General features: G+C 44.5%; 1 protein-coding gene across 8 annotated transcripts in view; it reads right to left on the reverse strand.

The window, feature by feature from the left end:
* The window catches only part of PDE4D (phosphodiesterase 4D), a 622,016-nt gene that overhangs the window by 144,582 nt on the left and 453,838 nt on the right, over nucleotides 1-23,596 (reverse strand). Inside the window, exon 1 of one of the 8 annotated variants that reach the window (XM_033163814.1) lies at nucleotides 9,802-10,404. The exons of the other annotated variants lie outside the window; for them this stretch is intronic. Coding sequence (XP_033019705.1) covers nucleotides 9,802-9,866 — 65 coding nt within the window. The 5' untranslated portion in view covers nucleotides 9,867-10,404. Of the gene's footprint in view, nucleotides 1-9,801; nucleotides 10,405-23,596 lie in introns of those variants that run through there. 8 annotated transcript variants of the gene reach the window in all.

The following is a 23,596-nucleotide window of genomic DNA, read 5'->3' on the forward strand; positions in this document are numbered from 1 at the left end:
TTTTTCAAACGAATAAATAAACCTCTCTGCCATTCACATGATGGCGGATACAAAAACTTCACTCAGCTTGTCACATAAAGTGTATACAGAGTTGACTGTTTATAGCTTGGGCACATTAGTGTGGTCTTTGGAAAACTTACAGAAATGACATAGGAAAAAGGTTGAAATCCATTTGCTTTAGAGTTTCTCTCTCCTGCCCAGGCCCACCCCCTTGCATGAGCCTGATTCCCCTAGGGTCTTCTTGGCCATGCAGCTCCTCTTTGATGCCACAGCCTGTTTGCCTGTCCTCTCCTGAGTGTCCAAAAAGTGTCACTAAGCTTAATTCTGGGGGCAAATCTGCATGAACGAACGGTGAAGGTGATTACCCAAGAATGGAAGAAAACAACTTTGGTCAAGAAGCTCGTGCTCGTGAAAGAAGTAGACTGGAATGTCTTGTCTTGAGGGCAAAAGTGGTTTTCTGTCTGGAGAGCAAGAACCAGAAATGCTGACAAGGCCTTGTGAAGAAGGTACAGTACAAGATTTGTTATTCCACGTGGCTAGCAGCCCTGGGCGACATTTCTGACTCTCCCTGTGCCCAATAAGTTTGGGATCACATCAACCCCTAAAACAATGGACAACTCTTTCTGCCAGTGTTTGCCCCATGAACTGCCATTTAACATTACAGAACTAATTTTTAGTGGGGAAGTGGGGCAACAAAATGGGACAAACCAGGATGTAGAAAATTATATGTGCAATGGGGATAAAAAAAGAGACTGCACTCTGTGCTAGAATTCACTTCTTTGCTTGTTTAAAGTTTTGCTTAGCTCCAAATTTTTCTTATACTTTTGCTTGTTCTGCTTGCTTTTTTTTTTTTAAAGGAGTTTCCTGCTTTGAATCTGTCCTGTCAATTTTTGCTTACTCCCAAGCACAGTTCCTAATTCGTTATTCTATTTTTCTACCCTTTCCCCTTCATCTGGATTTTTCTGGATCCTACCCACAGAATCCTGCATTCACCACTCAGCTCTTCCCCAGGCCCACAGAAACTGGTTCCTTTGAGTTACTGCTTGGATAGGTAACTATCATATTCTTTCTTTTGCCTTTTCTTAATATTTAGAAGTTACTATAGTGTTATCTTGGGCTCCATGATCACTGCAGATGGTGACAGCAGTCACGAAATTAAAAGACGCCTGGTTCTTGGGAGGAAAGCAATGACAAACCTAGACAGCATCTTAAAAAGCAGAGACATCACCTTGCCGACAAAGGTCCGTATAGTTAAAGCTATGGTTTTCCCAATAGTAATGTATGGAAATGAGAGCTGGACCATAAAGAAGGCTGATCGCCGAAGAATTGATGCTTTTGAATTATGGTGCTGGAGGAGACTCTTGAGAGTCCCATGGACTGCAAAAAGATCAAACTTATCCATCCTTAAAGAAATCATCCCTGAGTGCTCACTGGAAGGGCAGATCCTGAAGCTGAGACTCCAGTACTTTGGCCACCTCATTATTTTTTTTTTAAACAGAATTTATTGACATTTTCATAATATAACAAAAACCCAACCCCACACCTACAAATACCAAAACAAATACAAATACACATAATGTCAGGATTCTTCTTCTTATCTGTATACCTTACAAAAAAAAAAATTTCTAGTTCTGAATCTTGACGTTTGACTTCCCCCGCCTATACACCTTCGGTTTTAAATCAATATACTATTTCCTTAACAACTTTTCTCTATAAAAAATTTAACTTTACTTAAAAAGAAAAAACACAATTGTCTTAGTCTTTGCATTATAACCTAAATCTTGACCAAATATTCTTATAGCTAAACTTAATTCTTCTGTCCTTTATGATGCTGCTTTTAACTTAAAATTCAATATCTCCTTACTTATTTAAAATAAACTTGTAATTAACAGACTTCACACTCCGATTTCGGATACCGTGGCAGACCATTCAGATTATACATTTAATACTTCAACCCACTCCCCCTCTGTCCATTGTCTTTTTCTGTCTTTCACCAGGACCGGATCTCCAATTATCTTCTTCTGGATGTCCACAGATCCAGGCTGCATTCCCAACAAACCTTGCATCGAGCTTCAGGATATTCATCCCCTCTATTCTGGGTTTCTCCGTTTCTTTGTGCCATACTTCTTCTTCTTGTAGAAATCTTAATTCTATGTCCCTTGCCCCCGAGCTGCCACCTCGGAGTCTGGATATTGTAAATCTTCCCGTTCCAGGGCTGCCACCCCCAGAAACCGGCCCCCCTTCCATTCGGAGTTGCCCAGCCATCTCAGACCATCCTTCAAACACCTCTCCCAGCTCTTTGCAAAAGTTTGTTTCCATTGTGTAGAACTTTTGAAAAGCCTCTTCTGTGGAAAATAAGTTCTTTCCATTTATAATTCCACTCAAGGCTTGTAGTTTTCGATTAAGCAGTTCCAGTTGAAAGACAGTGAGCATTTCCTCATCCTCCAAATCAGAATTCAATGCCAGCGCGAGCGCGAAGTCCAGCATCTTGGGGGGGAGGATGGGTATCAAGTTTCAGTTCCTGTCTCTTCCTTCCTTTGTTTCAACTTTTTCCCACGAAAGTCCAAGTCGCCGCCATTTCTCCGATGCCGGAGTATAAAGACCAAAACTTCAAGTGGAGATATTTTTTCCCCAGTTAACCCCCGAAGGGAAATCTCAACAGTCTCAGTTTTCAATTTCCAGATACTTTCTATCAATTATTGTGGCAGCAGTCACTTAAAGGGTTAATTCCTTTCATCCGCCGAAGGGAGGGAGGCGGGCTGCCTTTCTTCTTTCCCCCAGATCGTTCCAGAGATACAAAGAGTCAATCAATTACTCACCGCCTCTGGGTTCTTTACACTCACTAAAGACAGGTAGAACTTAGACGCTCATCACAGGCTTTGTCGCCGCATTTACATCCCGGTTGGGGCATGTCCCCTATAGCCCGGCTCCGTCGTCCCTTCACCCCCACTCCCCCTTTACAGGGGGAGCGGGGGAAGGGTTCGGAGCCACAACGGGCACAGCCGGGGAGCCCAGGGAGCGGGACGCTCTTCCCGCACCCCAACCGGAGCCCCGCTTTGCGGTAGCGGGGCTCCTAACCCCCGGGATGGACTGGGTGCTTCGCAGCCGAAGCAACCCACGACCACCCGCAATGGCGTCAGCCGCCGGAAGTCCTACTTTGGCCACCTCATGAGAAGAGAAGACTCCCTGGAAAAGACCCTGATGTTGGGAAAGATGGAGGGCACAAGGAGAAGGGGACGACAGAGGATGAGATGGTTGGACAGTGTTCTCGAAGCGACTGGCATGAGGCAGTGGAGGATAGGGGTGCCTGGCGTGCTCTGGCCCATGGGGTCACGAAGAGTCGGACACGACTGAACAACATAGTGTTGTAACACAGCAAAGTTCTTAACTAAGTTAAACTGATGGAGGTTTTAGGGGGCAAATGAAAGGGGAAATGAATAATAAAGAATGTTACATTTTTCATGCCATAAGTAATGTTTATAATCTCCAAATTGCATCTTGTTCTTCTGAGTTAAGTTTAAAAGTTAAACTACATATTCATATTCTATTTTGTTCTCCATTTACTCATTACTTGCACATATTTACCCTTCCCCATCTCTCTCTCTCTCTCATGTGCTATTGATTTCTCTTCAATATTATTATCCATAAATCTTAGTAAACTGAAATTATTCCTTGCTCTTCTGCTCATATGTTTAAAATAATTATTCCCATATGAATTGTGGCTTCTTGGGTCTTGTTTGGTCACCACACCCTTGCTCACTGGGGCAAACCAAGAACCTCAAGCAGCGACAAGTGTAAGGAGATGGTGCAGGATTTCATCCTTCCCTTGCCTTGTGTACTCCTCCTGTGGGCAGCTGTCTGGATTGGACCTAAAGGGAGAGTGAACTGAGAATGGCAATAGCAGCAAGGAAGAGGTGGGCCCAACCAGCTCCCCCAAAAAACTTGGCAAAGAAGCCCCCCCCCCCCAAAAAAAAAAACCTGGAGCTGACATGGCTTCCCTCCTTAGAAGCTGAAAGAAAGCTGTGATGAGAGATCTGGCAAAAATGATGAAGGAAAGGCAAGATAATCAAAAAGTATGCCAAGTAACAGGGACAATGCATTGAAGTCAGCAAAGCCTGGTGACATTCTGTGAAGGATGTTGCAGGAGTTAGCCAGGCACATCTCAGAACCACAAGCCAATGCAATTGCGTACTTGCGTTCCAGGTGATTGCAAATGGGAAAATAATTGTCCTGTCCCATTTAAAAAATAAAAGAAAGGCAACTCTGAAAAAGGCATACCAATCAGTATCTTCACTAAGGATGCGAATGATACAAAGATGGGAGGTGCTGCAAATGTCTCAGAGGTCGGCTAGAAGTTCAAAATGACCTCAATGGAGAAAATTGGCAGACACCAACAACATGACATTAAAGTGTCATAAACTGGGAAGAGCACCGCATTATTAAGCAAAGCACCAGATGTTTCAACGGCAGATAAATGGCTAGGCTATGAATCAATGAGGCAACACTGTTCTAAGCTTCAGCAATACAGTAGAAACATCATTTCCAAGGCCCTAAAAGAAAGAGTTTCACCTAGGGCAATGTGTGTCACTTTGGAGAGAATCCAAATCAGCTCAAGACATCAGCAGATTTGTGTCTTGGATGATTTGCACAGCCAAAATTAGAGTCCAGCGCTGTTTTTCACTTTGAAGTTGAAAATAAAATGATGCCTCCTCTGTTGAATTTTGTGCTAAAGTGGTTAGTGGGGCTAACATGGCATGTGCTCCAAAGCAAGAACTGTGCTTTCCAGCAGGTGAATTAGCTCCTAGCTTTTGTTGAAAAGTCAGTCAGTGAATTGTACCTATGTTTGTTGGATAGAAGGTGATGGCTCCTCTGGGAATGATGTAGCCACAGAGGTGTTGTGGGGAGATAGAGGGTGAGAGATGTGACTCACAGTGGAGACTATGAACCTGGTTGGAAAGAGGAAAAGCTGGGAAAGAGAAATTGCCACAGTCAATGGGTTCACACACAGTTGGAGTCAATCTGCTTATTGACTTCTTCTAGTTGAGCTGGTTCTAGTGTGCCCTCTTACAAAGGCCTAATATATGGCCTAGTTCACACGCCTGTGAATATTCTGACTGATTTCAACTACAGTGGTACCTCGGTTTACAAATTTAATCCATTCTGGAATTCCATTCTTAAACCAAAACTGTTCTTAAACTGAGGCACGCTTTCTCTAATGAGGCCTCCCACCGCCGGTGCCCTTCCACCATTCAGATTCCGTTCTTAGACCGAGGTAAAGTTCAGAAACCGGGACACTACTTTCAGTTTTGCGGAGTTCATAAACTGAATAGTTCTTAAACTGGACTGTTCTTCAACCGAGGTACCACTGTATATCCAAAATATATTCAATATACACCATCGCAGTTATGGAATGTGAAATCGATAATGTGGCTCTCCAGGTATTGAACATATGTTAGCATTTAGGAAGCAGTTAAATTTACAATGTGCTTTTCAGACTTTGCTGCGATTTATCCTGAACACCATAGTGATGTGGGTCAGTATTATACTCCCTCCACTTTTTTAAAGATACCATACAAGGGGCCTTACAGAGATAGGACAAGATTTGACATGGATTCAAGGCCAGCACTGTCCACTATGTCACACTGACTTCACTAGTTAAAAGTGTTACTAAGAGATATCTATAGTTCCGTTCCTCCTTCTTTCCATGGCAACTACACACCTAAATGTTTCCAGGGGCAATGGCTAATGCACAATGCTGCTAATAAAAGACTTCATATAACACCATAAACTGACTCCCAAAGGAAGCCAGAAAACAGCTGCAGATTGACGCTATGCAATAACAGAAAACATTATTCCTCCTCTAGCAGAAGCCATATTATATAATTATAAACACAACCTTGACCAAGATGTATCATAGGTAACTCATTTTTCTCTCTCTGAATCAGACTTCTTACAACAAAAATCCCCACCCATTTAGAATGCAATCAAGCTAATTTTTAAGCTCTACCGATTTTAGTGGGTGACTTAAGCATGCACTTAAATGTCTCTTCTGCTGAAATCAGTTGTACTTTAGCTCGATCTTACACATCCTTCATAGTAACCAGAAGTACACCAGGGCAAATGAAAATGTTTAAAATGCAAAGGTAGCCGTGTTGGTTCATAAGAAAAAGAAAAGAAAAATCATTCAAACTGCGCAGTTGGGCAATACCTTTATTAAAGGTAAAGATAAAGGGACCCCTGACCATTAGGTCCAGTTGCGGATGACTCTAGGGTTGCGGCGCTCATCTCGCTTTATTGCCCAAGAGAGCCGGCATACAGCTTCCGGGTCATGTGGCCAGCATGACTAAGCAGCTTCTGGCGAACCAGAGCAGTGCACGGAAATGCCATTTACCTTCCCGCCAGAGCGGTACCTATTTATCTACTTGTACTTTGACGTGCTTTCGAACTGCTAGGTGGGCAGGAGCTGGGACTGAACAACAGGAGATCACCCCGTCACAAGGATTTGAACTGCAGACCTTCTGATCGGCAAGCCCTAGGCTCTGTGGTTTAACCCACAGCGCCACCCGCATCCCTAATTCCTTTATTAGGGCATCCCAAAATGTCATAGAATTTTGGAAAGCTTTTGAGTTCTCGAGAATTCTTCCTAAGACAAGAATTTTACACAAAACGGGGTGAGGGGACATGAAAAATTAAAAATACATACTGTATTTGTGTCTGTGCTCTTCCCTTCTCCAGGGTATCCTTATACTGAACCAAATCCATCTAGCTTGGTATTGTCTGTTCTAACCAGAAGCAGCTCTCTAGTGATTCAGAAGACACCCCTAGCCCTACCTGTAGGTGCTAGGGAAGGGCCTTTTGACCTTTCTCATGCAAAGCATGAACTGTACCACTGATACACATTTCTTCCCCTACCAGATGACTTCTGCATTTGCCACCTCTTTTTTATGAATGAGGATCTTTCAGACCATGTGCAAACGCTGGTCTGAAAACTGTATCAAGCTGCCATGTTAGGGAGAAAGTTCTGCCTCAATGTCTTCTGGACTTTCTAGTTTTGAATACGGGGAGAAGTTTATTTCGCACGTGAGAATATTGAAGCATCATGGCTACAGTCTTGGTGGCATGGTCCAAAAACACAGGGCTGATGATCATGCATTTTACACCTCGGTGCACATTAACCAAGCATTCACAATTGGCATTCTGGGTCCCCCAGTTCACAAATCAAGACAAACAGCCTGGATAATTGCAATGTTCTGCAAAGAATAAGGCCACAGAGACAGGCAAATGGATGCCGTGGTATCTTAAGAGACTAGAAGATCAAAGCTGTGGAAGGAGGGAAGGTGGGAGGAACTGAGGAAGGAAGGAAGGAAGGAAGGAAGGAAGGAAGGAAGGAAGGAAGGAAGGAAGCCATGCTGAAATTTTTACATTGGTTACACTAATCAGGGGAAGATACGCTTGTGAGTCAATGGAAATGGCAATAAGGAACTTATTCTGATAAACAATTCACTGAAATACTACATTAGGAAAAGAAATTTGTCTACATTCTCACTTAACAAAATATTCGGTTTTTTCACATTGCACTATGTTCTCTGTGGTGCTATTGGGTCAGTGCACCTGGCTGTTAACCAGAAGGTGAGTGGTTCAAGCCCGCCCAGGTGTGGCTGTCAGGGGGCTGAACTAGATAGCCCTTGGGATCCCTTCCAACTCTACAATTCTATGATTACAGGGGCAGGATTATACTAGAGGGAAACTGGGAGCTCTTTGCCGCAGGTGGCAACATTTTTTTCTCACTTCCATCTACCACTTGGTACTAGATGAAATACTTTGGATGGACGTGCCACACTTTCAGCTTTTCTGCAGAACAGCTGCAGGCTTATCAGTTACAATTAAACTGAGCAAAAAAGTAAACCAAAAGAACTGTGGAATATTATCTGGTTGCTGGAAAACAATAAATAAATGGCTATAGAAAGAAAACGAATATTGAAAAAGCAAAGAAGAACTGTGGTGTAGAGGTTTTTTGTTTTTTTTTAAAGCAAAAACCTGACAGTTACAGAGTGCTGGTCCACCCATCTGAAAGTATCTGTGACGTCAGCTGAGGTTTTGCCTGAATAAGGTCTGGCTACAATGTTTGGTCTATGTTTCTCAAAGCACTGCCTTTTGTGCTTTTACGCTGGAAAGCTGGCAACAGTTTCCATGAAATTACCAACTATGTACTATTATGTGGCTGACGTAGCTTGAGAAAATCCAACACTTCGTCACAACATCATGGGAGAAGAATGAAGTTTGATTAATGGTTTGCCATAATCTCATACTGTTATTGGTTTTATTAAAATTACTATGAACCTGCTACTACTACTTTTTATTAAACAAAACAAAACACTGTTGTAGATCTCATTATAACTTGCAATAATGTTGCTGGGGCTATTGTGATGACATCAAATAGCTGATGGCCCCCCAGGTAGAACATGTGGAGACTCTGCTAAGAAGGCTAAGTCAACAATCAGGAATATCCATAATGAATGTCCAACGATTGCAGCAAAAACCTACATTTTGCAAGAAGTATCATGTCAAAATTGGAGCTAGATGTAGAACAAATCACATATTTTAGTGCTTCTCTATGTGCACAGAGATGACATAAGCAAAAATGAAAGAATGTCAGGAAATCTAGAAATAAACCTCTAGGATGTGCCTAGGTATCAGTGAAGCTGCCCTTAACTGGCCAGACATCTTGAAAAGCCTTATAATTTATAGATCCATCATAGAGAAGAGGCTACAACTTTGGCAACTGCTTAGGAAATGGAGAGCATGATCCTCTGCAGGTTTTACTCAGAGGAAAACACAACTTTTGATCACTGGGACTTGTTCTCAAGTAAATAAAGCTAGGATAGCAATGTTTAAGAAAAAGAATACTGACTTTAAAAAAATGCATAGCATTTTCAAGTGCATCTGGTGCATTATCTAATTATAATCCTTACAACAACCTTTTCAGGCAATTCAGTATTATTATCCTTCACATGCAGGAAGTGGGGAGAAGGAGTCTAGGAGAGAGTGACTTCCTTAAGGCTACCAAGGAAGTCTATGGCATAGGTGAGATTCAAATGAGCAGCAGACTTCCTGACCCATAGCTCAGTCTCAGGTGGCAATCCTATGCATGCATACCTAGGAGTAACGCCCATTGAAGACAATAGGACTTACGTCTGAGCCAACAGGCACAGGGCAATTGTGTTACCCATTCTGCTACACCAGCTCTAAAAAATAATATTTTAAAATGCACTGGTTGTTGTCCTGGTTCATGCCTCTTTGTGGGGCAGGGGGGGGTTTAAGAGAAAAGAGAAACATGTTGGCATTTTTCCCTTTAATTTTTTTTCTAAGGGAAAGTACGCAAGATAAAATCTCTCATCACAAGATCTTAGTCTGTGTTTTCCCATACTTCCTATGATCTGTCATCACTTGACTTATTAAATGCAAGAAAAATAAGGGGAAAGTTGTCACCAGAAAAGCAAAACAGAACCCAAAAAGCCACAGAAGCTACTACCTTGAGTCTCCCTTCAGAAGGCCAACTCAGAAAAGTTGTCCATAATAAGGCAGCAGAAGTTCTCACTGTTCAAGAAAGCTAAATTGCCACACACACCCATGCTAAATAGGGTAGAACAGAAACAAAGGTGATCTCTGATTTTGACATACCCTGCACCCCAGTCGGTGGAATCAGCATGCACACAATTTATTAGCACAAAACAATATAACAGACACTTGCAGACAGGCAGGCAGTGTCAGCAAAGGAGGGGGTAAAAACAGCCACATTACCAAGTTGCGTCTGCAGTTCTTAATGAGCTGGTAGATCGGGATCTTGGCTTCATAATAATACTCATCTTGCAAGTAAAATCCCAGGAGTTCCTAGCAGTGAAACTTCAGTTGTCCTCACACCGCTCCTCCTGCCCCACGTATTCCATCTGCAGAGCAGGCATGCTTCAAGAACGGGAGCTTTCTCAAAAGCATTACTCCTTGCAACAAAAATCCGGCCTCTTCGAGAGGAGTCCTAAACTACTGGAGCTCTTCTCAGCTTTATTCCTCCCTGCCTTTGTGCCAGCACTGTTTGGAAGTGACAGTGCTTTTCTCTTCTGCCTTGCATTGCCGGGGGAGGAGGAACCGTATTTTGAATCTATTCTCCATCTAGGTCACATGGGAAGCAAGGCAGCTGAAAGAGCCTCTTGATCGCTTTTCTCTCACAATCCTATAATAACAGGTTTAAAGGTCAGCCACATTCTAAAACTGTTGATGGGCGGCAGAAGGAAAATATGAAGATGAGCCACTGGAGCACCAGTAAGTAGCCAGGGAAGCTTCGCTTGCAGAGGTGCGAGGGTAAATGGAAGAGCACAGAGCATTATGACCCCTTCCTTTTCAATGCAAGGACTGCCTGAGAACATAATTCTTCACTCTCTTTCCTCCTGATATCTTGCAGCCTCCCTCCCTCCCTCCCTCTCTCCCTCCCCACTGCTTTCAGAAAGGGAAACCAGCTGCTGAATCACACAAAAAGCTTGAGGGCTGAGTGACATCTGGTTGAGAAAACACCTTGAGATGCTAAACAGGAAGTTAAACTAAAAGGAATACAGTACATGCACAAGGGTTGGGGGCTGATAACTCTCAATCTCTCTCTCCCTTTCTCTTTCTCACTCTCACACTTATCATACAGTATATGCGTAGGTCTTATACTATGCACAGCACAATCCTAATCATGCTATTTGGAAACGAATTCCAGAGTTCAATGTGACTTACTCCCAAGTAAAAGCTCATATAGGATTGCTGCCAAGGTCCTGTTTCATAAACGATTCAAGATGCCCAGAGGCTTTCCCTTGCAAGCAGCTAACATGCCCAGCCAACAATTAATCATAAACCCCCCTGCCTAAAAGCAATTCCATCTGAAATTCTCTTAAGTGTCAGCATGTGCAGTTTTGTGAAAGAGATAAGATATGCATTTTCGGGGTTACGTTCATGTTATGTACATACTGGTTTGAGGATGCGTGCAGGGAGAGATTTTTAAATGCCATGTTGTGAATCTGCTTTGGAATTTGCTTTCAAAATGTAGACAACGATGTCATCAGCAAGTGATTACATGCAGAGGAACTGTTCCTCTATGCAGGAACAGCATATTACGTATTACAAAGGGTTGGGTAACCTCCTGGCAGTTTTGGGAACGAAACTCAACTGACGTGTCATGATCTTCTTGCGTCCTTACTTTTTAAAGAACATGTTAAAAAACAAAAAATGTGGACAATGAGATTTCCATCTGTATCTGGAGAGGTGCCCATTAATCTCTGCTAGCTTCAGCTGAGGGTTATTGATTGCTATTTTAAGAGCTCCAAAAAACATGCACCACGGTCAGTACATGCTATTCATTGACAGGAATGATCCTGTCTGCCCTCCAGGCTTATGCCAATCATCTGTATGCAAATTGTTCCATAACAGCAGAAAGAATTTTAATGAGGCATCATGCTCCGCATTCTCTTCATCGGTCTCCCAAGCTTTTATTTTCTATAATACATTTAGTGGCCAATGCTTAGGAGTTTTCAAAGGGGAGCCTCATTTCTTAGTCAAAGGGCCTCCAAGAGAGCAGGACCAACAATAGACTGTTAAACACGGGGACAGTCAAGGGGCCTTGGAAACACCTGAACCTGTGCAACTAGGCCACACATGGAAGATGTGTTTGCATTCTCCCAAAGGATTTGCTGTTGTTGTTTAATTAAGGTTTTAAAAATGCTGGGAGATAGCTATTTAATCCACAAGCAAGGAAATGAAGGCCTAGGGGCAAATGAAGCCCTCCAGGCATCTCAGTCTTGCTCCCAGGATTCTCCCTAGGCGACACCCTTGCCTTGGCCATGCCTCCTCCACAGGACACACCCCTCACTGATCCATATCCATGTGCTTCTCAAGTGCGTTGGTATGTGATAGTTTGCCTTGCTTGTTTGGATGGGGAATGGGAGGTTACCGGTAATTCATAAATGATAAGATTATCAGTAGCTACTAGCCAGAATGGCTGTGTGGAACTTCCATGTTCAGAAACTTGGGAAGAACAATGGGAGAGGGCTATTGGCCCCATGTCTCTTTTGTGTGTATTCCAAAAAGCCTCCCGTTGACCTCTGTAGACACAGGATGCTCAGTGACAGGAACAAGCCAGCAGTAAATCACACTGAGCACGTTGGAGTTAAAAGAACTCCAAACACAAAAGAAAAAAAGGATCTGCACAGGAGTGTCAGGCCTGATGAGCACAGCGACTCATCTCCGGCATGTCTTGCTCCCATGAAGCAGTTGCTAAGAGTGAAGATCCCTACCTCCCCACAGCTGTCTAATTCCCTCCCTCACCAGGGTTTTCCCCAAGCAATTGGAGTGTGTGCCTGCATGAAGCTAACTTTTTCTCTACCCTCTTCATGCCTCACCTAGTTCTGTGAGACCAGGGAGGAGGGGAGCTCATCACAGCAGGAAGGGGAAACACCCATGACTCTTCACCAGTCAGCCTCATCTCTGACACAAATTCCACCCCTACTCACTAAGCCTTGTTACCTCTTCAGCTTCCTACTCCTACTCTTCCCAGTCTTCTCCCTCTAACCACTCATCATCCCACCACCAGTCCTCTGGCTCTGAGCCTTCTTCCTGTAGGGAAGCGTTTTTCAACCAGTGTGTTGTGGCACCCTGGGGTGTGTTGAATGATGATCAGGGGTGCCACGGGTAATGCCCCTCTCTCCTTCCTCCCTCATTTGATGCCCTCTTGTGTCTCTGCCTCCCCAAGGCTTGAACAGCTGTTTGTTGCAGCAGCCCTGGCTACACATGCCCCAGGCAAATGGTTTCTCTGGGGCTGGCCAGGGGTGCTTCCCAGGCCCCTGTGGGGCAGTGTAAGGCTGGGGGGGCCTTTGGGGCCAGGGGGGGGAAGCTCAGAGACTAGGGGTGGCAGAAGCAGCTGCACAGAGGACTCTGAGGGAACACTCCACAATGGAGTGGACTCAAAAAGGCTGAAAACCTCTGCTTTAGGGGTTTGCCAGCTGATTCTTCCTGCCATTCCTCTGCATCCAACCAGTCCACATCACTCAGCTAAACAGGCCTTTGGGTCTGATCCAGTGGGTTCAATCAGAGACTTGGTGGTTCATAGCATGGGAAGTAAGTCCAACTGAATAGAGCAATGGATCCAGTGCCACATCTGCAGCCCCACTGCTTGAACTGGTCGGGATGGAAGGGGCGGGGGGGGGGGAGAGGGGTTCTCCTTCTTAATTCCAGGGCCTTATGCCAGCTTGTTGTTGTTGTTTAGTCGTGTCCGACTCTTCGTGACCCCATGGACCAGAGCATGCCAGGCACTCCTGTCTTCTATGCCAGCTACCACAGGCTTAAACACAACCAGCGGTAGCCTGTCAACAACTTGTGCTGTTGGTGGGACAGCAGGGGCCTCCAGTGCAATGGAACCCTACCCCGCCTGCCATATCCTGGTCCCTTCCAGCATTGTTCTGTTAGGCCACAGCCATACCATACATTTAAAGAGCTAGGATACCACTTTAGAAAGTCACAGCTTCCCCCAAATAATTCTGGGAGTTGTAGTCAGTGTGCTGAGAGTTGTTAGGAGTTGTTCCCTCCCAGAGCTACAATTCCCAGTCTGGTTTAACAACCATTTTCTCTTCACAGGGAACACTGGGAAACTGAGCACCTTTACCAAACAACCTCTCAGAATTCTTTGGGAGAAGCCATGACTGTTTAAAGTGGTATATAGCACTTTAGGTAAAGGTAAAGGTAAAGGATGCAGGTGGTGCTGTGGGTAAAACCACAGAGCCTAGGGCTTGCTGATCAGAAGGTCGGCGGTTTGAATCCCCGTGACAGGGTGAGCTCCCGTTGCTCGGTCCCTGCTCCTGCCCACCTAGCAGTTCGAAAGCACATCGAAGTGCAAGTAGATAAATAGGGACCTCTCCGGCGGGAAGGTAAATGGCGTTTCCGTGCACTGCTCTGGTTCGCCAGAAGCGGCTTTGTCATGCCGGCCACATGACCTGGAAGCTGTACGCCGGCTCACTCGGCCATTAACGCGAAATGAGCACTGCAACCCCAGAGTCGGACACGTCTGGAGCTTATGGTCAGGGGTCCCTTTACCTTTACCTTTAAAGGTAAAGGACCCCTGGACAGTTAAGTCCAGTCAAAGGCGACTATGGGGTTGCAACGCTCACCTCACTTTCAGGCTGAGGGAGCCAGCGTTTGTCCACAGACAGCTTTCCAGGTCATGTGGCCAACAGGACTAAAACTGCTTCTGGTGCAACTGAACACCATGACAGAAACCAGAGCGCACGGAAACACCGTTTACCTTCCCACTGGAGTGGTACTTGCACTGGCATGCTTTCGAACAGCTAGGTTGGCAGGAGCTGGGACCAAGCAACGGGAGCTCACTCCATCGTGGGGATTCGAACCACCGACCTTCCGATTGGCAAGCCCAAGAGGCTCAGTTGTTTAGACCACAGAGCCACTCAGATGGTGGCCCAAGTCTTTTAGTCACTAAGCTGCCCCAGCTCAAGGTTTGCACATTGCAACAAGCAAGTGGAACAGATCCTTCCAAAGGAGAAGATAAGGGATTGGAATATGCCAGTGAGAAGCCTGGCTGCAGCTGTGTGTGGCCCCAAATATCTAAACACTGAAGTTTTCCCTAGAAGAGAGAATTTGGCATGAGGGAGGGTGCGAGCAACAAAGCCTCTCGAGCTCTAAAGTACAGTTTTGGAACACATGCAGCATGCTTGCACTGAAAAATGCATTTAAACAATTTGTCTGAAAGATTTATAAACCCAACATATTAATTACAGATAATTAGAAGAGGTTTCTCTCTCCCTCACTACCCCTCTCACTCTGTTATTTACACGGATGCCAACCTTGACCTTTCGCAGCATAGCAACACTTTTTCAAGGTCTTCCCCCCTCCCTTGTACTCCTAGCTTTGCAGTATTTTTCACTGTAGCTTGCGAAAACCTATCTTTAAACATTGCTGGAGCTTACGACAGTTCTTTGGACACCTACTTGCAAAATCTGGTTTGTTTCATAAAAGTTTCCAAAATCCAGTGTGTTTAAAATAAACACAGAATAGTATGCATTAAAAATAGAATTTGTAGGAGAAGAAGAAAACAGATACACTTTCTTGCTGGAGGTTTTTGTTTTGTTGGGGTTGGTTTTTTTTTTGACACAGCGTGATAATCACTGAAATAAGCCCAAAGGTCTCATCACTATTTCCAACAACCAATTTCCCACCCCCTGTTGAGTTAGTTAGCTTTCCTTCCAGGGTTGTGGAACATATTAGTAGCCATTTGCTCCTTATGGTAACCTAGTTTGCATGGTCTCTGCTCAGCAACTACTTATTAAAAAAATAAAATAACTCACAATGGTATTGCCAGGGCAGGACTTTGGGGGCAGAAGTCAACAGTGTCACTCAGCGAAAGAAGCAGGAGGCCTGGCTTGCCACATTTTGAAGCAAGCAAAGTAATAAGCATCACAATCTAGAGTCTGTGACACCATTAAATCAAGAGTCTAAAATTACCTGACGCAAAGAGGTCAGGAAAAAGTAAGTGCTTAATGTTCAGATAATTTGTGAATTGTTCGCAGCCACCACAACCCCCTTTGCATAAATCACTGTTCAGAGAAACCTGTGCAATTATGAGTTCTGGAGTACAGACATGAGCTGATGGGGAGAACTGCAAAGATTTATTGAGCAAATGTATACATGTTTACACAGAAAACAGCCTCGCTAAGTTAAATGTGGCTCACTCTCAACTAAGTTTGTATTATAGGACTGAGTAAATAATGATGATGATAAATTATATGCCACCCATTTGATTTGGTTGTCCCAGTCAGTCTGTGAGACTTCCAACAACTTAAAATATGAAACACAGTAAAATATCAAACATAAAAAACTTCCCTATACAGGGGGATATTTCAGATGCCTTCTAAAAGTCAGATGATAGTTTATTTCCTTGACATCTGATGGGAGGGTGTGACTACTGAGAAGGCCCTTTGCCCAGTTCTCTGAAACCTCACTTCTCGCACTGAGGGAACCACACTTTCTTGGGAGTAAGTCCCAATAAACACCACAAGTCTTCAAAGTGGCTTGTACAGGACTATACTATTAGTCTATTATTTGGTTAGATTAATCCATTAAAATGCTCTGATTGATCAAAAAGGTGTTCTGATTCATCAGGCAGCAGGCTTTTAAAAAAACCAAAATTAACACATTTAATTAAACCATGGTGACTGGCACAATCTTAGATGAAGATTCCCCTGCCTTTCACACATTGGAGGGAATTCCTCTCCTAAGATGGTGCTTGCCAAGGAAACATGCACATCTCATCCAAAAATGTTTGGCAGGACATTCCACTAAATGTAAAGTGCTATTTGATTCTTTTCACAACTAGTGATGGCAGGGGATGAACGTGGAATCGTTTGTGTGCTTCACTTACCACTGACCTCAGTCCCTCCCCATCATTAGCATCTGCACCATCCTTTCCCAACCAGATACCCTCCAGATATTATTTGACTACAATTCTCATCGGCCGCAGTCAGAATGACATTGACGAGTACCAGGTTGGTGAAGGATGAACTGCTTCACGGTCCCTTCTCAGCCCCCAAACAAACATACGGGCAAAGTCCTACCTATAGTAGAAGGGGAACAGAAAGAGTAATGCTGGAATCCCCTGCAACTGCTGGACTCACAGTTGTAGCAATTGCTATGGTCTGGGGTGTCCTCAGATCAGGGCATGGTAGTGTATAGTTGTTGATCAATCAAGACTTCAGAAGAGGCCTCCACCAACCACGCAACCAAAAGGTTGGCTGTATCAAAACAGCTCCAGTTTTTCTTGCCTGGGTAACTGGTGTCAACTGCTTTAAAATCTTCAAAATGCCTCTAGAGCTCCCAACTTAGTGTTTTGCCAGAACAATGTAACATTGGAGGCCCAGAGGCATTGTGTGGGGATTAAAGTGAAGGACCAATTGTTGGCTAGCCCCACTTTTTTCTTTTCTTTTCTTTTTGCTGCTGCTGTACTCACCTGCCACGAAGGGAAGATGCTGGAGTTCAAATAAGGAGTGTGGGGATGTGTCAAGGCCCAGCCAAACATGGTTCTGACCTGGCCTCAAATGTTGTTGCTTAAGAGTTAATAGATGGCACACACAAAATCTAAGGAACCATCTTGGCTGGGCTAGAACTAAGGTGCTCCCTTTAACCCAGAAGTGGGTGAAGTCTCAGTACAGTGGTACCTCAGGTTACATACGCTTCAGGTTACAGACTCCGCTAACCCAGAAATAATGCTTCAGGTTAAGAACTTTGCTTCAGGATAAGAACAGAAATTGTGCTCTGGCGGCGCAGCGGCAGCGGGAGGTCCTATTAGCTAAAGTGGTGCTTCAGGTTAAGAACAGTTTCAGGTTAAGAATGGACCTTCAGAAAGAATTAAGTTCTTAACCCAAAGTACCACTGTATGTCGAAACCTACATAGGGAGTAAGGCGATTCCCTTTCAGAAAGCCAGCAGGACTGGTTCAGATGATCAGAAATAACTTCCTGGACTTATGCCACTTTGGATTCCTGATATAAAACTGCATATCTGAATGATCCCCCATGCCTAGCCTGTAGATGAATAATAATAAAAAGCAGACAGAAGATTTTCTTTCTTTCTTTCTTTCTTTCTTTCTTTCTTTCTTTCTTTCTTTCTTTCTGAATCAGCAGCAGTTGCATTTGACCTTGCTGATCAGGAGGCACAACAAACAGCAAAGCCAATTCACCTTTTCCTATTATTATTCTATCAACCGTGAAAGGCTGTTTTTCAAATGGCCTTCTCTAATTAGAAAAGTAATTTGAGAAAAGACGTTTTGTACAGTTTGTGGCAGTATTTTACTTTTTGTTTTAAGTAAGGATCACTCCTGAATTCTGTAAGTTCCCAGGCACAGAAGAACACATATGAATGTAGCACCCACGGGGAAGAGAGCCTGTCATTTCATCCCCACAAAAATGAATGAAAATCACACGCATTTCCTTCCTATTTTGCGCAGGAAAAGTTTCTACTGGACCTTGCCCTTCTGTAATTTGGGTGGAATGCCCAATGTACACATTCCTGTTTGTATCCTGCCTTTCAGTCTCAAAAGGCAACCAAACACAAAAAGCAAAGGAAATGAAAATACAGAATAAAACAACTACAAATTCATAAACTCTAATGAAGACATCAACAAGATTGATTAAGACAGTTAAGTGTAGATTGCTTTTAACCAATCCTGCATACACGTGCCCAAGAGTAATTTCACCAATAAGCAAATTAATTCACCATGTGGAATGCTCCTGTTCAAGATTCCAGCCAGCCAAAACATCTTCCAAGACATTCCCTTCCATTCTGCCATTCCTTGGTCATTTGCCCCTGACAGACTGATTCCCATGGTTTATGGTGGAGGACTTTTCTTTGTCTCGTCATATCTATGAAACCAGTGCAAGAGGTTGTACAGTACATGAATGAATGAATGAACGAACGAACGAACAAGCAAACATTATCACCATGATTCCTCAGAGGGTAATGATGCAGATCAATGCAATAAGAGGGAGAGTACTATTGCACTCAGGTTCTGCTTAAGGGTTTTCCAAAGGCATCTGGTTGGCCAATCTCAGAACAAAATGCTGGGCTAGATGCACTTATGTCCTAATCCAGCAGGTCTCTTACATCCCTAATAAAGATTCCTAATAAACACTAAGAAGAGGAAGGGCAATACAAAGTATGAATAGTTGAAACTGAAGTTTTCTTAGCCCAATGTATCTTAGAGATACTGCTTTATTTCATCACAATTTATATGTTACTTTCCCACTGACTGAAATTAGCTGTTTAGCTATTCACTGAATAGCTCAACAGGCCTGGTGTGTGTGTTTGTGTGTGTGTGTGTTAGGTTTTAGGGACCTTTAGCATCTAACTCATGGGTCGGCAAACTAAGGGCTGCGGGCTGGATCAGGCCCAATCGCCCTCTGGATCTGGCTCGCAGACAGCCCTAGAATCACTGCTTGGATCGTTGTGATCATCTGGGCCGCGCCATTTTTTTGGCAATTTTTTTTGGGGGGTGCTGTTTTCCTCCCTCCCTCACACGCGCACACTGCAGCAGCACCTCCTCCCTCCATCTTCCTGGCTTCTCCCCGCCCTGCAGAAGAAGGGAACTGGGCTTTGATTGGTGCCAGCCAATCCGAAGCCTCACCGCCTGCATGCTGAGGTGCGGCCCAGACTCGCCACCCACCGGCCGGCCTCTCCATCCATGGCCGCACTGTGGGCATCGTGACGGGCACATCGCAGGGCTTCAGCTAGAGCTTGGCGCGTCTACTGGCCCCGTGCCTGGCACCCGGGAAAGCTGGCCCAGAAAAGAGAGGCGCCAACACCACCGCCGGCTCTCAACCACAGGCAGAGCAGCGGAGGAGGTAGGAAAGCAGGGGGGTGGGAGGAGCTAGGGAAGAGAGAGAAGCCCCCCTCCACCGTGTGTGTGTGCGAGTGTGTGCGCAGTCCGGCCTGCCACAAGATCTGAGGGGCAGTGAATCGGCCCCCTCCTAAAAAAGTTTGCTGACCCCTGATCTAACTGTACCTTTCCTGGTGAAAGGCTTGAAACTTTCAGAAGAATATATACTAAGACAGAGACTTTACTTGGGGAAAAGTATACACAAACATCTGTGACGACATCCCTTTGCTGTTACTATAGGAACCCATTTTAATGGGTAACATCTTCCCTTTTAAAGGATGCGACTAGGAGACATAGCTAAACATGTTTGAATTCCAGACTCAAGGCCCTTGAAAAATCAATGCAGGAGACTGTTGCTATGCCGGCGTTGAGTAAACCATTGCTTGCTTATGAGATGCAATTAATGGGTAACCTTCCACGATTGCCTTATACCGGGGAGCACAAGGAGCATCAAGAATTCAATCAGAATGCCGTGATCTATTCTTTCCGCCCCCTCCCAAAGCTAAGTCACACTGTTCAAGAGGCACCAAGGGTTTAAGGGCAAAAGATGGGATCCAGCAAATGTTAGTCACAAACAAACCCCACTGAAGTCATCGAGACTTAAAATCTTACATATGTGAGTCCCCCGTTGATAACTGGGGGTTAAGGAAAGTAGCCATAACCACTTCAATCTCATTGCAATAGGCCTTATGTAGCTTATAACCTTTTCCTGGAATATGCTCTAGGGGACTAATTGCCAATTTCTTGCTAAACTACATGAAGCAATATTTCATTTCATCAAAACTATGTTGTTGTTGTTGTTGTTGTTGTTGTTGTTGTTGTTGTTGTTGTTGCTGTTGTTGTTGTTGTCATTTGAGCCCATTCAGGGGCTAAACAGCAGAATATTATGCATAAATATGTGGGGGCAGGGGGCCAGCCCCATGATGAAATTACCCAGCCAGGGATCATGGGGGGAGAGGAAGATAACAAAGGCATCCCTGTTCATACTATCAACAATGGCCAAAGGTTTGCTGACAGGACCCCATAGGAGGAATTGAGGAGCAGGAAGGTAACCAAGGAGGTTCAGGTGACCGCCAAATTTGATTCCCATCCTGCTCTTCAACAAGTTTCTTATAAAAACGAGATGGCAGGCACCATCTTAAGAGGGAGTCTCTGTTTCCTGTCTTATAGCACAGATGGCTCTTTTAAGATGCGCGTAGATCATCTAAAAACAAGGAAACTGCCCTTCCTGTTTCAGAACAACTGTTTTCACCAACTGATGAATTAACTAAAGCCCATACAATCAAACAATTAAGACTGCCTTCTCAAATGTGGTGCCATTCAAATGTTGTTGAACTGCAACCCCCATCATACTTATTAACCTTTGGGATGATGCGAGTCCAACTACATCTGGCGGGCACCAACTTTGGAAGGGCCAAACTAAGGCTTCTTGAACTGGAATGGCAGTGCCTACTGTTTTCCTTTGAAAAAAGTACAAGTCACAACCCAAACAGTGAATTTGCAGAGTGTTCAATTAAGCTTGACAGGAGGAACGATGTTCTTTTCCCATCACAACTGGCATGTATGTTATTTATATCTGGAGAATTGTTCAGACTATATTTCTGACCTCCACACTTTGCCAAAGAAGTCTTCCTGAAAGGCAAGCAAATCTTGCCTGAGAACCTGACCCTGGCAAAGGGAGAAAGCCAGACAGAGAGGGCAGCCAACTGCAACCTATGCTAATGAGCCAGGCAGAGGTTGTGCCAGCTTGAATTAAGCATTAAGACAGATGTAACACAGAACAGGCATCTTGGGGGGTATAAAGAGTGTGCTCCAGATCTTTCTTCCATTACCATTTTCTTTTTTAAAAGACTTTGGAAAATCATGTTGAGTTTTCTGTGGTGAGATGTCAACCCTGGCATCCTCTGAGAATAGCTACTGCAGATAAATGGCCCCACAGTGGGTTTTATGGGCATCCAGACTGAGACTGGGGATGAGGAATCGGAACAGCAGGACCATGGGAAGCCAGCAGGAGGCTAGTTCAAGTTGATGAGGTCACTCTTGGGGGAATCTGAAACACGGAAGGTATCAGGCATGCCAGTGCTATTGTACTAGAAAAAACAGTGCTGGAACTCACCTTGAACGCCTCCTTTGTTCTCTTATAATGGCAATGGCACCCACCCGAGAGGAGCCAGAACTGAGTTACGGAGAGTTTTGGTTGGGGGGAAAAAGCCTTGAAGTGCACCTCACAAGACTGGCAAGGTTGGTCAACTGCCAGGACTCCAAGACCAGCAAAGGAAGGGCCTGCCAAAGCAAAGGGGGCTGCCATTCTCACTTAGCCTAGAACAGCTAAGGTCAGAAGACATGCGAGAGAATTCTCTGTTTGTACACCTCAGTTCTCCGAAGTTGCGGAGCCCTAGAGGAAGTGCCTAACTCTAGAGCAGTGCTATCATCATCATTTTATTATTATTATTAAGTGTATTTATAGCTCACCTTTTTCCAAGTTGGGACTCAAACTGGGTTCTAACATTTGAAAACATCATTACAGAATACGAAGCATTAAAAACAAACTAGCTAAAATACATCAAGGCACATTAAGAACCAGCAATTAAAATCCAGTTTGCCCTGACAGCAGCCCAGTGATCAGCACTTAGCTTTCAAAGGTCTGTCTGAAGAGGAAGGTCTTAGTCAACCAGTGGAAAGAAAACAGAGGAGGAGCCAATCTAACCTCTCATTAGAGGGAATGCCACAATATGAGAGCAGCCACAGAAAAGGCTCTGTTTCGTGTCACCAACAACTGTGCTACTGATGTGATGGGCCTGAAAGAAGGTGCTCACCTGAGGACCTTAGCACCTGGGCAGGTTTGTATAGGGACATATGATCATTCAGGTAGCCTAGCTGTGTCCCTCCAGATGCTGCTGGATCCCCTTCAGCTCCAGTATGGCCAATGCTCAAGGGGGATGAGAGCAGTACAGTCATACCTCATGTTGTGTCTGCTTCAGGTTACGTTTTTCAAGTTGCGTCCCGCAGCAACCCAGATGTATCGGAATGGTTACCAGTACTTCCGGGTTTCACCTCTCGCACATGCGCAAAAGCACTAAATCAAGCTTCGCGCATGCTTCTGGATGCAAACGCTTTGAGTTGCGGACATGCCTCCGGGACAGATTACGTCTGCAACTCGAGGTTCCACTGTAGTTAAACAAGGAATGACTTGTGATCCCTAGCCCTGTAAGTCTTCCAAATTCCTGGAGCAGAGAATGGAGGGTTTTAGAAAGGCACAGAAGTGCTGTGGGAGGGTCTCAAAACTGATAATCTTGCAAGAATACACCAAGGAAATCTGTCAGGAGGTCCAATTCCACAGTACCCACCATCTCCCCACTGCCTGCAGCATCTTGTGAAAAAGTTGTGAGTGAGTGAGAGTTACATGCATGTGGTAGACATGATTCAATTAACTGAGGCAGACCTCAGTGGTACCCAAGCTACAGGAAAGGGAGCTCAGTGCTAGGGACATGCTTCTTACACTTTTAAAAAAAGGCAGAACACCAATCAGTTGGTGAGGGGGCCACAGTTCAAGGGCACAGCATATACTTTGAGTACATAAAGCAGGTACAAGTATTTGCAAAGGCACAAAACTTAATGGATGACCTTGGGGCAGTCACTGTTTCTCATCTTAACCTGGCTTGTTGGGAGAACAAGGGGGTGGGGGAGAGAATTGCATACCATGCACTCCACCTTGAGCTTGCTAGAGGAAGGAAAGGCTAATCCCATATACAGTGGAACCCTGGGTTACGCACACCCCGGGTTCGAGTTAAGAACGCCCACAACCTGGAAGCGTTTCCGGAGCACACACAACCCGCGGATGTGCAGAAGCGCTCAAATCACACTACTTTCGGTTTTTCGGGTTTTTTTTGTGCGTTTGGGATAGGCACGCCTGAGTTACGCACGGCGACCCGGAACGCTGAGAGGATTCTTTCGTAGTCCTAAGAGTGGGAGCGAGGTATCAGCAGGTTCAGGGCAGCCCCATGATTTACAGATACAGGTAGGTAGCTGTGTTGGTCTGCCATAGTCAAAACAAAATAAAAAATAAAAAAATCCTTCCAGTAGCACCTAAGAGACCAACTAAGTTTGTTCTTGGTATGAGCTTCAGATATCTGAA

The sequence above is a fragment of the Lacerta agilis genome, chromosome 11 (assembly GCF_009819535.1).
Source record: "Lacerta agilis isolate rLacAgi1 chromosome 11, rLacAgi1.pri, whole genome shotgun sequence".
Lineage (NCBI taxonomy): Eukaryota > Metazoa > Chordata > Lepidosauria > Squamata > Lacertidae > Lacerta > Lacerta agilis.